The sequence below is a fragment of the Podarcis gaigeae genome (genome assembly GCF_964106915.1).
Source record: "Podarcis gaigeae genome assembly, chromosome: 7".
In the NCBI taxonomy this organism is placed as follows: domain Eukaryota; kingdom Metazoa; phylum Chordata; class Lepidosauria; order Squamata; family Lacertidae; genus Podarcis; species Podarcis gaigeae.
In genome coordinates, this window is record NC_139683.1 from 33425585 (window position 1) to 33442063 (window position 16479).

At 39.7% G+C, this 16479-nt stretch overlaps 1 protein-coding gene across 21 annotated transcripts in view; it reads left to right on the plus strand.

Moving 5' to 3' along the window:
* The window catches only part of EYA1 (EYA transcriptional coactivator and phosphatase 1), a 92321-nt gene that overhangs the window by 62167 nt on the left and 13675 nt on the right, over positions 1-16479 (plus strand). For all 21 annotated transcript variants that reach the window (XM_083748780.1, XM_083748784.1, XM_083748781.1 and 18 more), the window contains 3 exons: positions 15140-15198; positions 15391-15551; positions 15729-15843. In XM_083748780.1, the coding sequence (XP_083604906.1) occupies positions 15140-15198; positions 15391-15551; positions 15729-15843 (335 nt within the window). The remainder of the gene's footprint in view (positions 1-15139; positions 15199-15390; positions 15552-15728; positions 15844-16479) is intronic.

The following is a 16479-nucleotide window of genomic DNA, read 5'->3' on the forward strand; positions in this document are numbered from 1 at the left end:
CTTAGTCCGTGAATCTGTTTCCTAGCGATATCCACATCAATCTCAGACAAAAATCACGCATCCATCACTTTAAGGAAGGCACCCGCATTTTGGAGGGCTGGATCCTTATCTCTCCAGAGATTGCGCAGCCACGTTTTCGCCTCTCCCCGTAAATGCAAAACAATAAATCCCACTCTTTCTTCCTCATTTTTAAAGTCCTTGTCAAGCAGCTGCAGTGCATATAGTACATCTGCTCTGAAGTTAGGATACTCCTGCAGGTCCCCATTGAAGTGAGACACAAGGCTCCCTCCTCTGTTCCCCAGCCCAATCCCTTCTGGTCTGGTGGCCGGTAGCCTCTGTGTAGTTAGCACTTCTAACCTGGTTCGCAGATCCTGGCAGGTAACAGCTGCTTCCTGCTCCTTCTTTCTGGACGCCGCAATTTCTGCAGTCAGCTGCGTCACTGCGTTTTGCAGACTCGCTATCTTCTCTTCGGTAGTCATTTCCCTGGTTTTCGTGAGCTCGCAAAGCACCAATCTTCACCCCTCGCTGCTTTCCCACACTCCACGAGGTGGTAAAATTGATGGAAAATGAGAGGGGACTTACTGTCAGGACTGCCGCTAGGTCCCAGCTCACAGAGGACCAACGCCCAGTGGATGTTATATACAAAAGTCTTTATTAAAGTTTAGTTTCCATTTCCAAGCTCTGGGCGCGCAGACCCACATCTCGACGCTAGACCGGCTAAGTCCCCTCTGACTCACTGCTCCACCCACACCAGTTTAAGATTCTAGCCCGGCTCCACCTCTTGCGCTGTTCTTTCCTTCGCTGGGTCCTTCTGCCCTCTGGGGTTCCCTCCTTCCTGGACTCCTCTGATGCTGAGCCTCCTGAGTCTTGCCCCTCCCTCCGGCGGGCTTTAGGACCTGGCTCCCTTCCCGGGCTCCCCGCTGTGCCGCGCTCCTGTACATTTGAACTTGGCGCGCGCGCCCAGCCGGTGACTTTCCTTCTGACCGTTTCCCCGCTTCCTGATGTGGGCGTTGCCAAACCTGACTCCTCTCCTCCCTCTGGTGGTGAGTACACTGGTCCCGACTCCTGGGACTCCCCCTCCCCACTGCGCTCTGGTGGAGATGCTGGTCCTGATCTCCAACTGCTGCTCAGGGACTCCCCGCTGGCCCCTTCTTCCTGGGGCTTCCCCCCTGGAGCCCCCCTCGCTCTGGCCACCGGCGCTCCCTTCTGTGAGTCCTCCGATTCGCTAGAGAGGCTTGTGGAATAACTCTGGCCACTGTCACTGCCTGCGCCCCCCTCGTACTCCTCCTCCTCACTCTCCATTTGCTCCCCCTCCTGTGTCTCTCCTTCTGAACCCCTGACAACTTGTTTTTGAGATTTGTTTTTATTTTATTTTTTGCTGCAAACAGGCAGCCCAAGTTGCCAAATGGTACTAGCAATGAAGAGATTTACAGTGATACCTCGGGTTAAGTACTTAATTCGTTCCGGAGGTCTGTTCATAATCTGAAACTGTTCTTAACCTGAAGCACCGCTTTAGCTAATGGGGCCTCCTGCTGCTGCCCCACCGCCAGAGCACTATTTCTGTTCTCATCCTGAAGCAAAGTTCTTAACCCGAGGTACTATTTCTGGGTTAGCGGAGTCTGTAACCTTAAGTGTATGTAACCTGAAGCGTATGTAACCCGAGGTACCACTGTATTAGCTTAAATGACTAAAATACCAGAGTTCATTTGATAGTGTATTTTCAGTCATTGTGGTTGCAGAAAGAAGCATGGAAACTTTATTCCCCATTCTTGCCCACAGAAAAAAATTAAACCCTGGCCATAGAGCCGTGGAGCAATCGCTAAATTCCAAGAAAGGAGGAGATAGTTTTGTCTCTTTTGCTGTACCATCATCCTGCTCTGAAAGGTCCTGTTTTGTGGATTTTCCACAGGCTGTCACTGGTGGGAGAACCATTGGCAGTAGCTTCCTTATCCCATGGATGCAGTGGGGACTTTTGCAGTGGCAGAGGCTAATGGAGCCTGAAAGAGGGTTGCTCCTACCTTAATCCTAGTCCTTTGTAGCAGCTCAGATAAGAGATTGGGATTGCACTGCAAGTATCACTACCTGAAGTGCATTGAGCAGGGGGTGGAGAGAAAACAAAACTGTGTCCAGAATCCAACAAAAGGGAAGAGCTGTTATTAAAACAAAAACAGAGTGAAAAGTGCACAGTTCAAGCAGATGAACTGTTCAGCAGCTACAGCTGCTGAATTTTATAATCTTCATACTTGGAATTGGAAGCTAAATGAGGAGCAGCAAGAATTCAAGAGGATTAAAAGCAAACATGAGATAGGTGTGTGTTTGTGGGAAGGAAGCAAGTGAGGGGGTGGAACAGTCATTACGTGTGTTTTGCAGTGACTGTAAGAGGAAGAAGTTCTGGAGGCTGAAGTGTTCTGCATTACAGAGTAGTTGGGACCTACTACTAGAGAAGTAGAGTAGTAAACCCTGGAGTGTGGCTATCTACTGCAACATTCCATGCTTAGACTGAAAACTGTTCTGGATTGGGCCAAAAGGTCTACCTGCTACATTATCCTGTTTCTATCTTGTAACCTTGCTTGTTAAACAAATCATCTTAAACTTATTTGCACTTTTCTAAACTGGGGTATACATTCTAGCTGAATTTTAAACAGGGAGTCGGATCATTACTTTGTGTTGTTGTTGTTCAATTCTAGTTTCATCTGTAAATAACACTATTCTGGTTTAGTTGTGATTCAGTAACTGGCAGGCCTGGAGGAACTAGCTGGTTCAGTCTGCAGGAAAAAATAAAGGTTTATACCATTTCTTAGTTCAGATTCAGTTTGACATAATGCCCCAAGTTTGTTAAATAAATGTGTCTCCCCTCACTCTCCTTTTTAACTTTACCTCTCATTTTTGACAAGTGTACTCTTTGAAATTTAATATGACCATATTGGACTCTCTGGGCAACCTTCCATTTCTATATATGTTATGAAAGAATGGGAAATGTTGGGCTATTAGGTATTTAAGTGGGAGAGAGTTATTTGCAAAGTTGTCTGAAAACAATAAAGAGGAGTGGTATAATTCAGGCTTCCAGAATGAGCTTTAGATCCAGGGCCCCCAGAGTCTTCTTCTGTTTCAGGAGTACTACAATAAAACCTCTATGTGAGTTTCATTTAGTTCAGTGATTATTTTGTTCAGTCAGAAAACCTAGAAAGAGAATGACAAGAAAGAGAATTCATCCCATGTCTTATCAATCAGGCTTACTTGCTGTAGTCTATAAGTATGGGCTAAAAGAATTTAAAACCAATTAAGACATACGCTATGTATGGCCTTGACAGAATGTGCTAGCTGAATACCGCTTGGGGTTTTTTTTAATTAAGAAAAGGGTTACTAACCAAAATCTGTTGTTCTAATACATACATATTTTAGTGCTGGTTCTGATAATTCCTGGAAGGATAATTTCAGAAGGTCATGAGGTGAGATAAGCATGTTGTCACCTATTGACACCCAGAGAGTTTTATCTTGTTTCTCTATGATGATTAACATATACATGAAACTGCTGGAGGAAATAATCCAAGAATTTGTAATGTGGCATCCCACGCTATCCTTTCTATTGTCATTTCAGGGAAGATGTAGAGGTGCTGAACTGGTGTTGGATGCTGATAATAGATGGGATGGGAGCAAATAAATTAAAGCTTAATGCAGACAAGACAAAGGTGGTTAATTGAACAGCTGATCTAGTGATATGAGTACACTTCTTCTCAATGCACATGCTTGCTGTCTGGTAGTGCCTCTGGATCCAACTCTGAACCTAGATGACCTTTGTTGAGCTTAGGTTAGTATGCACACTAGAGGAAACAAATCTGGTATGGTGTCAGACGACTTCTTCACATCACAATTAGACTACCACAAAGTGTTGTACATGGAACTGCATTTGAAAGGTGTCTAGAAACCTCTTTAGGTATGCAGTGCTGCACCCAGCCTGCTGATTGGAACTGGTTATCAAGAACATGCGACTTCCTTTTTACAACAGCTTTACTTGGTTTTAATTCATTTTTAAGCCCAATCCACAAGGCTGAGCGTGACCTTTCAACAGCTTTGGAACTGAGATAACTGAAGGATCATCCTCCCCTATACAAGACTGCTTGCCCATTCAGATTAAGACCTTCTGCAGAGGTTTTCTTTCACCTCCAACCAGCATCTGAACTGTGTTTCGTTGGAATGTTGAAGAGGGCCTTTCTGTGACTTGTCCTAAATTCTGGCATTTCCTACCAAGGAATACCCATATCACCCACTCTTTGATCATCTTCCACTTCTGTGCAAACTGGTTCCTCTCCCCTTTTTTTGGCAGGCATTTGACTTGATCTAATCACTTCTGTTTTCCTTTCTCTTTTTTAAATCAGACAATCTTGTTATTGTAGTTGTTTTATTATATTGTCAATTACCTAGAGCATTTTTAAACGTAAAAGTGGTATTAAGATTTTTTAATTAATAAATATAATCAGTAGGTGAGATGTAAAATGAGTTAGAAACTTATTGAAATCCTAAAATATTTGGTTTATCATACTTTCCTTTGTCTTATTTTTATATGGATTTTTTCAGTAAAGTGAATACTTCTAAACATAGCCTGGAAAAAATTAATAAAACAAACAAATACAGCCAATTTAATTAGATTATGTAGAGTGCACAATCACAAAATGTGATGAAAATCATAGATTTCCTATTTTCCCTTTGAAATGCCTTTGAGACCTGAATCTATGGAACTTCTTACCATAGTGTATAATGGAGATCTCAGATAGATGTCACTGTTAAGGAATGCTGCATTAACTATTTCCAGAGAAGTAGCAGTGTTTCCCCCCCCCCAAAAAAAAAGAAAAACAGCAGTCTTGCAGCACCTTAAAGAGTAAGACATTCAATATGGCATAAGCTTCCACAAAAGTTTATGCCATAATACATTTGTTAGTCTTTAAGATGTCGCAAGACTCTTTGTTGTTTTTGCATCGTCTATAAAACCTTTAACTTTTGCCACTAAACAACCCCTCCTGTAAGAGAAACCCAGTGGTTTGGTTCCTAAAGACAAGTTTTTACACACACACACACACACACACACACACACAGGTATGTTAAAGGAATTATTTACATAAAGAAATAATGTGTTGCTTTTCAGATGGCAGAATAAGATTGCTTAAGTGTACAGTTCTGAATTAATCAGGGTTCAATACATTTAGTTACAGTGCCTGGTATTTAAAAGTCTTCTCAAGCCAAATAAGCTCTCAGTAGCCTATCCCTCTGGCCAGATTTCTCTGACTTTCACTCTAGTCAACTGCTTACAACTAGGAACAGATGCTGTACAATAGTTCTTCCTGCTGCTTTTGACTTCTACGATAGTCCAGATGCTTCATGGACTGCTTGCTGAATTCACCCTTTGGTCAGACCTCTGCTTGAAGCCATCTGGTGATGGACTCTGGTGCCTACCTGAAGCTTCACCACAACTTCACACCACAGGTTCTTGCTCTCTCCAGCCACCAGCTCTGGTCTCAGATTGCCAGCCTTAGGTTTTTCTCAAATCCAAGTTCTATATTCTCCCAGTCAACAACTGCCTGTGTATTGCCTTTTGTTCTCCTGGTCCCCCTCCCGTCCCATCAGAACCTCCTCTGAGCAATCACATTCTTGCCTCGACAGGGCTCTCACCTATTGGTCTTTTAGTGACCAATCACTGATTCTTTACAGACCTTTTTGCACCAATCAAAGTTACTGACCCCTTCAGCCAATACAGTTGCTTTTTATCATCCACCTGGTCCATCTATGAACAAGTGGCTTCTCACACTAGCTGTTTTCAGACTGTTACCTTGAAATATCCTTTACCTTTGCAACTGTTACTAAGGTATCCACAACTGTCTTATGCCCAAATTAAAGTAGCAGAGACAGGCTTCTGGGTTAATTGGTTACAGTATAACTCAGAAGTTTTTCACATATATAACATAACATTACGCAATGTAAGCATATTCAAATATATTCTTTAAGCTGTAATTACTTTCTCTTACTAGTTCAGCAAAATGATACTATAAAATGGGTTCCATACTGAATATAATATTTCAAGTTTTGCAGGACCCCTAACAACTTTTATGTGACAGTTTTTAGAGGGGTAGGTAGATGAGCTTGTCCATTAATAAATTGTCCTGAAAACAAGCCTTGATAAGAACAACCAGTTGGTCCCTGGTTCTTTATGGCTAACCAGATGCCCAGAAGACTCCACAAGCATAACCTGAGCACAACAAGGCTCTCCCCATATGCTGTTCCCAGAAACTGGCATTCAAAGGCAATCTGCCTCCAGCAGTATAACATAGCCACTGTGTCACTGATAACCTGCACAAATTTGTCTGATCCTCTATTAAAGCCATCCAAGTTGGTGGCCTTGACTAATTTTGTAGTTTATCTAGGTGCTGTCCTGATTCTTCTAACATACAGCTTCATTGGATATCCCCAGATTCTAGTATCGTGAAAGAGGGAGAAAAACAATTCTCTATAATCTTCTCTTTTTTTTGACTGATAAATCTGCTGAATTCTTCCAATGGGAAATTATTGATTGCTCTTTCTGCTGTGAAAGAGTGCACAAGAATTTTTTTTGTACAGTGTAATCTGTAAATCTGTCAGGAAAATGCCCATGGCCATACCAGTTTGTTCAGAAAAAGGAACATTGATATGGTGTTTGTTGTCCAATGAAGAATACTGTTAGTTCAGACAATGAAAAGTAGCAGATCTTTTGGTCATTATTATGCAAGGAGTGCTTCCTCTCGTGGAAGGAGTGAGAGAAAAACAGGGAGAATAGCTGCTTTCTACAGTTGCTTATGTTAAATTTTATTCGTTCACTCTCTCCCATCTTCACCTAAATTTAAATTAAATTCTGCATATATTCAGTTTGCAAAGGAAAATCCTGCCTTTTACTACATAAAAAGTCAGGCCTTTCCATGTAATTTAATTTTTGTCTTAGCCTTTCATTAACAGGCATTGTAGTATGAATGTAAATTGTGTAGGTTCATTACACTGAATTTAACTGGAAGTATTTTGAAACTCTTCAAGGTCAGTTTTAATTCCTTGACTGTTAATCCACAAATTGTCAGACGGAATGAAATGGATTTCAAGAGCTCTCTTTGTTCTCTATATCTTGTGCCTGTCCCACAGGTAATCTGCACCTTTCTTCCTACCCTTTGCACAGAATAATTATTGTGGGAAAGTTGAGGAAATGTCCAGGTCACAAAGTGCAGACCAGACAGGGATGACAGGTTCTGCCAATTGAGGGCTAGTATTGAGAACCTGCGAACTGTAGTCTCTCCTTTTTCACATGGATTTATGTTGTATGTTAACAGGATTTTTGTGATGATGGGTTAGGCAGAAGCACTTAAGCTTCTATTGTCAGTAACTAACAGGAAGTCAGCAGTGGTCCCGAATAGAGACGAAGGAGGTACAATTAAAAATAATTTTCCAGTTATTTTGGAATGGCTTTTGCACATAAAAAGGCCCATTTCTGCAAATAGATGCTGCATAAGCACTAATAAGAACTAGAGATTTAAATGCAAAATAAGTCAATTTTAGCTACCTTATTTTACTTTTTTCTAATTGGTTTTGCTAAACAGATGTCAAAAAAGGTTTGCTTATTAATGAAATTTGCTATCTGGTTATAAATTAAAATAATCCTGAGGAGGAGTACAGTACCTGTGAAACTCAATAAAATTATACATTCCAGTTATCAATAACAAAACAGGTGTGATCACACATACACCATCAAATAACCATTTACAAAATGCAGCGACTGCCTGATAAATAAGTCCTCAGTTGGTTCACTACTTCCATCCTTCCTAATAAATAACATCTTTTGTTACGGCACTACATCCAACACCACTAAATGCACTCTACAATTTCCAACTAACTCGTACTCAAAGTAGACCAACTGAAATTAATGGACACATGACAGGTTAGTAATTAGTTCAATATAGTTCCCTCTCATAAAACAACTGCATTTTATATGTAATGCCCTATCCCACATGCCAGATGGCAAGTGAGCACTGATGGGGAGTTTCTCCAAGGTCCTAACCATGTTGCTGTCTACAGCATTTAAAAATGTTGTCATAAACATTCCAGCACTGGCTTCTCTGGGGAGGGAAGTGCAGAACCAGAAGGGAAATTAACCAGCAGGTTTTCCAAACAGTTACTTTTTATGGCAGACAGAATGGGGAAAGGAGGCAATACCCTTAAGGCTCTTCATTGGCACATCCTCCAAGGATATTCATTTCTTTATGTAAATTAGTATCTAAAGGTAAAGGTAAAGGTACCCCTGCCCGTACGGGCCAGTCTTGCCAGACTCTGGGGTTGTGCGCCCATCTCACTCAAGAGGCCAGGGGCCAGCGCTGTCCGAAGACACTTCCGGGTCACGTGGCCAGCGTGACATTGCTGCTCTGGTGAGCCAGAGCTGCACACGGAAACGCCGTTTACCTTCCCGCTAGAAAGCGGTCCCTATTTATCTACTTGCACCCTAGGGTGCTTTCGAACTGCTAGGTTGGCAGGCGCTGGGACCAAGCAACGGGAGCGCACCCCGCCGCGGGGATTCGAACCGCCGACCTTTCGATCGGCAAGCCCTAGGCGCTGAGGCTTTTACCCACAGCGCCACCCGCGTCCCCTAAATTAATACCTATATATTAACAAATTACCTTGGGCATGGAGGTGGTGGTTTCACTCATTACATGAGAGGAGGAAGAAGAGAAGGAGATTGTGAGCCAATGATAAGTAGGCACTGAACAAAATGGCAATGGATGCCCTAAGGAAAAGATATTATATTGCCAGATACAAGAAATGGAGGAGGAACAACCCCCTCACATCTCCATGCTTGGAAGCACAAACACAATGAAGGTATCAGGATTGGGTGCACTACACAGGTAATAAGTGCACATTCATTCATGGATCATAGTGAAAGCCCCACTCTGATAGGGCTCTGAAACATGTGCAATAAGTCCCTTGTTTTCCTTAGGCAAGCAGGGAATATTCTTCACATGCTTTGAAATTCTCCAAGTGCAGATGGGATCCTTTCCTTCATAGTTTTGTGTAGGAATTCCCTGCAGGTGCAGGGCTTTGATACTTGGATATTCCATGAATGGGTTTTAAAATTAAGTGCTTCATCAAAGACAAATGCTACACTGAAACATGTAGACAGTTCAAACAGTTCCAAAATAAAGTTGTTTGCGTTTTGTGATTATGATTATTTATTTGTATACCAGTCCTGAGGGGTTCACCATCTAAAGGTTGACAGTAGTGAAATAAAAAACAGAGAGGGCCGGAGAGGAAGAGGAGGAGAAGGGATAAATGTTTAAGCACATGCTTAAGTGTTGTTTCAGTTAGGAATGTCAAGGTGCACAAGTTTCTTAAAGTTTGTGCTTTCTTTGGTATAATGAATTGCAGCATATGAAGAGGCAAGTAAAGGGAAGAATGTTTTTGGAACAAACATGCTGTATTTTTCTTTTCAACAAAATAAATGCACGCACATACAAATATAGGTTTGAACCTTCAACGGCTTGTTCTCACACATATTTGGACCAATTTTCTCTACTGTTCGTTCAGTAGGGAAAAAAGTGAAGCAGTGGGGATAATTGCATAATGACAGATACAAGGGGAACAGAGAATCCACTGATCATTTCCTGTGAGTTGGCCAACATCCAGCCAGTCTCAAAGGACACCCTGATGTAAAGGCAAAAGGAAAAGAGCTAGCTCTGAAGGAGTTTTGTTTTGTTTTTTTCTCTCAGCTCATTTTACTTTGTAAAGCAAATCACTGAAACAATTAGTTGACAGCATGGTGTTAGTTTTCTCACGGTAAATTAGGAAGATTAAGCAAACATGGAAGTGTATTTTAGCTGTAATCAGCAGGTTTGGAACTCTGGCCTGTAATGCTTTCACATTCTCAGAGGATATATTTATAAAGTTATTCATATTGTCCCTTTTCATTATGTGCAAACTTGTCCAAAGCCTTTACACACACTGCTCATTGAGGCTACGAATGACTTGATTTTACTTTTTTAATTTTTGAAGTATAAAAGTGGAGCCATTACATCATTACAGCTGACATGCTTTTGGCAAAGTTAAGAGCCATTGTTACAGGTTTCTTCCCTTTGATTTTACTGCAGTATACTGAATAATAAAATGTATTTTATGTTATCATGTCACTTGTGCACCTTGAAAAATGACAAAAAGAACCAAAATAATGTAATTATAGGCAAAAATAGCCTCAGTTTAATGTTTGCGTACAGACTCATGTCCAGCTACCAACTTGCCACCTGCCTGAAAGTGTTTATTTCAATTGGTTGAAAGCAAGAGTTGGGAAATTTAATTGTCTGATCTGTCCAATGAAAAGTTATTCAATGAGTTGTGTGAATCATGTGAGCATGTGAAAAAGTGGTTTATTAATGTGGTAGGGCTTGTGCTTAGTCTGTGATGGAGGAAAGATATTTTGCATATTACCGGAGGGAACTGTTCTTTTCATTATTACATCCTAAGATCCTGGTCTGAGTCCATAGATAGATAGATAGATAGATAGATAGATAGATAGATAGATGTGTGTAAAACATAATTTACCATTTCAACTAAAACGTTTTCAAGGCAACATCCATAAATAGATACAATTGATGGATTTAAAATACAATTTCTGTTGTCTTAGTTTCTTGTTTTAGTTAAAAAGCTAAATCATTTGTGGTATATATTGTTGTTGTTGTTGTTACTATTGATTTTATTTCGATACCACTTTATATTTTTAAGAAAAAAAATCTCAAAGTAATTTACAACTTACATTAAAACATCAAATAAAACAATTCAGAATAAAATACCACAGAAGGAAGTAAGATATAAAGTATACATTCAAAGCAACATATTATTTTAGCTTCCTGTTAATTACCTTAAAAATTTCAAAATATAACATTGCAAAGGGGGTCAACAACAGAATGCACGTTTAACGCAGCAAAGTTAACAAAAAAATCTTCAACATTTCAAAAGAGAACATTACTAAGGGAACTCAATATAAACTGTACATTTAAAACAGCATACTTAATAAGAAATTAAAAACTACTGTAAGCATTGTTCAACTATTCTACTTAAAATCAGTTCATAGATAAAGAATCTTCAAAAAAATGCATGGATTGGAAGACATGTAAGGTGTACATACAAATCAGAGACAATTGTATTTCTTGTGGAAATTTCATAGAGATTTAAATGTTTGTATTTAAAACTAAATGCTTTTTTTACATTATTACAATGTAATAACCTGTTACAATGACCTGTTACAATTATAAATAAAGCACATATATTATTTGTATATATCTATGCAGGATACATATCTTAAAACCTCATTGCAGTTCTTCCTTGTTTATTTTCTGTGAGCCTTTGAAGTTGTTAGTACATCAGAATTTTCAGAAGTGTAGCAATGAAGAGAAGAGATTGACAGGCTGTCAGTCATTCCACTGAAGTTCATTTGACTCAAATCCCAATTGTCCCAATTCAGCAAATTAAAGCTTTCAGAAGTTAAGTCTTGTAAACCTGTTGACACTTAATTATACCTAACCTACACTGAACAATGCTTTGAATGCTTCCTTCTTAGATCAAAAATCCCCAAAAGGCAAAAACAAACACAGGATGTTTAGAGAATAGACACAATAGATTCATTAAGAATTAGAGGGTAATTGGATTCTATCAGCTGAATTTGCTGTTTAATTTTTTTCCCCATCTCTCCCAGCAGTTAAAGAATTTTTCTCTTTCAAAAACCTGGGATTTACCTCTAGATTTTATATCTTTGCAGGCCATTTAAAATAGAACCCGTCAGCCTTTTATCTTTTGTTTACCTTTCTCCCCCTTCATCCACTGAGCTGGTCATGGTGCCTCTTTTCATTTTCCCCACTTCTCTTTCATTCCTTTCTTGGTGTTACCTCTCTCCATCTTTTCTGACTGTTTTTGTTCTGAATTGCTTTTCCTACAGTTCCTCAATATTCTTCTCTCTCTCCTATCCAGAACACTCCACTTCTAATCTGTCCCACTTGTCTTTTTCCTACTCAACGCCTGAAAAAGTATCAAATATATATTTTTTAATTTTTAAAAGTGTCACTTTCCCAAAGTGGCAAATGTTGGGAGATGTTACTGCCTAGTTGTGTGGATTATTGCCACACTTTAGAAAATGCATTTTATCTTTATGCGATTATTCAGAGGCTATAGTGTTGCAAGAGGACCTAGAAGATCAGTCCCAGCAAAAAAAATAATAATTCATAGGCTGTCATAAGCAAGCCAATAGTAATTCATTCCAGTGATTGAAAAGGGAATCATTATGACTACCTTGTTTCAGATTGCAAGCCTATATAATTTAAGGATTCTGATTGCACTTCAGAGTTTGAATAATAGTAATAGTAATAGTGAATAATTGGATTCTGAATGCCTTGGTACTTGGACCTTTTGGCTCCCAAACACCACGTACCCGGAAGTCAGTGTTTCAATTTGCGAATGTTCTTTGAAACCCGAACATCCGACAGGGCTTCCACAGCTTCCAAAGTCGTGCTTTGGTTTTTGAACATTTTGGAAGTAACAGACTTCCAGAACACATTCCGTTCGACTTCTAAGGTAAAATTGAAATAATAATAATCCTATTATCCCTAGGTAGTCATATATTTTTTAATCCTCTTAGCTAGATGTGACAGTTGGTTAGTGGAGTAGAGAAGAGAATGGCAACTAACAGAACATGTCACACTCAGATCCTGACTCCCCCTGGAGACCCCATCACACCCCAAAATCTGCTCCATCCAGTTTTGGGTCTTGGAAGAGCTGCGGGTTCCAAGTGAAGGGGAGCAGCTTTGGCTCTAACCCGATATTTTGCTTATGTTCCAGATTCTCTTAACCCCTTTGTAGGTATACCATTATTCCTTTTCACCAGGCAGCTAAAAACTGTGAAACAGATGGGAGCAGCTCTGCTCTTGTTAACTCTTGCCTTTCCTTCAGCTTAGCCAGAGTTTTTATAAATCATATTGCATTATTGTCCTTTCTGTTTCCCTGCCGTTATTTTGCTTTGATGCCGTGAAGAACTATTCTGCTTGCAAACATGTATGTAAAAATAATGAGTAACCAAACTCCATACATGTATGTGTGTGCATGCATATATATGTAGGTGTGCACACAGGTAAAGTTATTCAAGATATGTTAATTGGTTCTCCTCAGACTGGTGCACATTAATTTTATTGCTGCTGCAAATGCATGCCTCAAATAAAATCTTGGTTCAGCACAGTGTTGATGGCATATATCTCTATAATTTGCCATTAGCAATGGATTTTCTGTGCTTCCCTTTATGCATTGCTCCTGATTTTCATATTTAGAATAAATTTGGTAAGACAGTTTTAATGTTAATACAGTGGTACCTTGGGTTAAGTACTTAATTCGTTCCGGAGGTCCGTTCTTAACCTGAAACTGTTCTTAACCTGAAGCACCACTTTAGCTAATGGGGCCTCCTGCTGCTGCCATGCCGCCGGAGTCCGATTTCTGTTCTTATCCTGAAGCAAAGTTCTTAACCTGAAGCACTATTTCTGGGTTAGCAGAGTCTGTAACCTAAAGTGTATGTAACCTGAAGCGTATGTAACCGAGGTACTACTGTAAGGATAAATTCAGAGAGTTGTAAAAACAACTTATATATGAAAAATGTTTGCCATTCAATTAATCTTTTTTCAACCCTTATTTTACTGCAGTGTAAACCTAACTCTGTGCTGCTGGCAGTATGCATTTTAAACTTCCAGCAAACTTGTATTGAACAGTAATATTTAATGCTTCCAGCTTCTCTGCATGCTCCCCCTAACACACACACACATTGGTGTCAGTGCTGTGTTCCACTGTTCTGTGCTATATTCTCAAAAGGCAATCTGTGTTCAAAAGACTCAGACTCATAGCCATCATGTGAGGCCACATAGACTTTCCCCCCTTTTTTTCTTATCTGAGGTTGTTGACCTCAGGAGAGGAGAAGAAGGTTATGAGGTCAAAGTCTTTTCCTCCTTGGAGCTCACTGCTTGCTGGGAGAGGGTTGGCTGGAAAATAGATGTTTTAGAACAGGGGTTAAGGGTCATGATTTTAATTCTGTTAGGGAACAGCTGTTTTGAATTTCTTTCCACTTCTATCTCCCCTCCCTCCCTCCCAAGTCCAGAGAGAGAGAGAGAGAGAGAGAAATTTGTTCAGAGGGAACCAGCAACACAAAAATACGTGGCTCCAATGTATTAGTTCTTTTTTAAAAAGGACCATCTTTGCTATTGGCCTTCACTTCTTTAAGAGAGGTCACAGACAATTGTTTAAATATCAGAGAAACAGAGCTTAGGTTCAAATGAAAGTGCTATTTTGGAAGGTGTTTTATTTACTCATCAAGTGCCAAATGTTACGTAGCAACTGATGTTTTCCTGCCCAATGTTGAAGCAAATGGAATGCACTCATGTGGCAATTTTCAGGCAGATAAACCTACATATAAAGGTGTGGGGCTTAATTTGTGTGCAGAGGTTTCAAGGAAGGAAAGAGTTACTTTGTAGATTTTAAAAGTGTTCCTGCAGCACTCTGGATTTGCTAATTCCATGTTTTAAGAAGAGATTGGGTAGCCAGGAGAAAGAAGCTCACAATTCTCAAGTGAATGGAAAACAAGTAACAGATTTTTTTTTGGTCTGCAGTATTCTGAAACATTGGCCTCAGGCTGTGTTGGTGTGTGGCTCAACAGCAATCAGAGGTCATAATTTCATTGGTGGTTAGCATCAGGTTTAATTTTTCTAATATGTTACATTTACCAAAATGTCTGGTTTTAGTTATGCACATACATTGCCTAAAACAGCTTTGAGTAGATTGAAGTCTGAAGGTACCTGAAAGGCTATAAGAACATGTACAGAACTAAACATGGTAATTGTTTCAACTACACTCCTTTTTAAATATGCAAATATTTTCCACCAATTCCACTGAAGAATAACATCTAAAAATAGAGCATGCTTGTTACAATACAGCAACATAAAAAGTAAATTAATTTGTTGGTTTTGCAGGTTTGTTGTTTTTTTAAAAAATCCTCTGGCACAAATATTTTTTTGTATTGTAATTGTCAAATGAAAGTAAACATAGTGGCAACCTTCTTTCATTGTAGGAATGTGACCAAGTCCATATCGATGATGTTTCATCAGATGACAATGGCCAGGACTTAAGGTAAATCCATACTGATTTATATAAGAAGGCGACTAAAAATGAAATACTGAAATAAATAATAATAATTTTTGTACAGTTGTTCCTTTGGATCTTTTTGCAACTCAACTAAATTGCCCATTTAATGTTCAGTTGTTCTTGGTCTGGAATAGTCTGATTATTGTTATTTTTTTTAATTTCTTGCAACTAAATCAGCACCTATAACTTCGGAACAGATGGCTTCCCTGCAGCAGCTACCAGCGCTAATTTATGCTTAGCAACGGGTGTGCGTGGAGGAGTGGACTGGATGAGAAAACTGGCCTTTCGATACAGACGAGTAAAAGAAATCTACAACACCTACAAAAATAATGTTGGAGGCAAGTGCCCGTCATACTGCATGCTGCTTAATAGTCTCATTGCTTTCTGAATCTTTTTCAACATGGCTGTGTTTACTCAGCTACTTAGAGCTGCACACTTTATAGATCTGTAAGATGTGGTAAGTGATCTTAGCTGAAATGCAAACACTACAGTGCTTGCTCCTTTCCTCCCTGCAGGTCTTCTGGGTCCAGCAAAGAGAGAAGCATGGTTGCAGCTTAGAGCAGAAATTGAAGCTCTTACAGATTCTTGGTTAACACTTGCACTAAAAGCACTCACACTAATTCACTCTAGGTAAGTGGGTTCAAGCTGGGGCAGCAACACATAGTAACATGAAATATAAATTAGGGCATTTCCGCTAATGACACCATGTATCTTTACCACTAATATACACCCCCCCCTATAAAGCTTGTGCTTGTAATTAGCAGGAAGCTGATCTTTTAATCCCAATTGTAGCTCCCTGGAATATGAAAATTAAATTGGAATGATCTGGTGGGTTTCTATATTTGTATAGTGATGTTGCCCTAAAAGTGCATATTAAGAGTTTCACTTTTGCCTTTCAACAACATAGTATTTGTTCTGAAATAGGGATGTGATTGTAGTGCAGCAGAGGGATGGGGAACCTTTGGCTTTCTGGAAGTGTTTGGACTACAACTCCCATCACTCTTGACTATTGGCCAGGGGTAGACAACCTAAGACCCGTGGGCCAGATGCGGCCCAATGCGGACGGTCCAGGAATCGGCGTATTTTTACATGAGTAGAATGTGCCCTTTTATTTAAGATTCATCTCTAGGTTATTTGTGGGGCCTGCCTGGTGTTTTTACATGAATAGAATATGTGCTTTTATTTAAAATGCATCTCTGGGTTATTTGTGGGGCATAGGAATTCATTCATATTTTTTTTCAAAATATAGTCCGGCCCCCCACATGT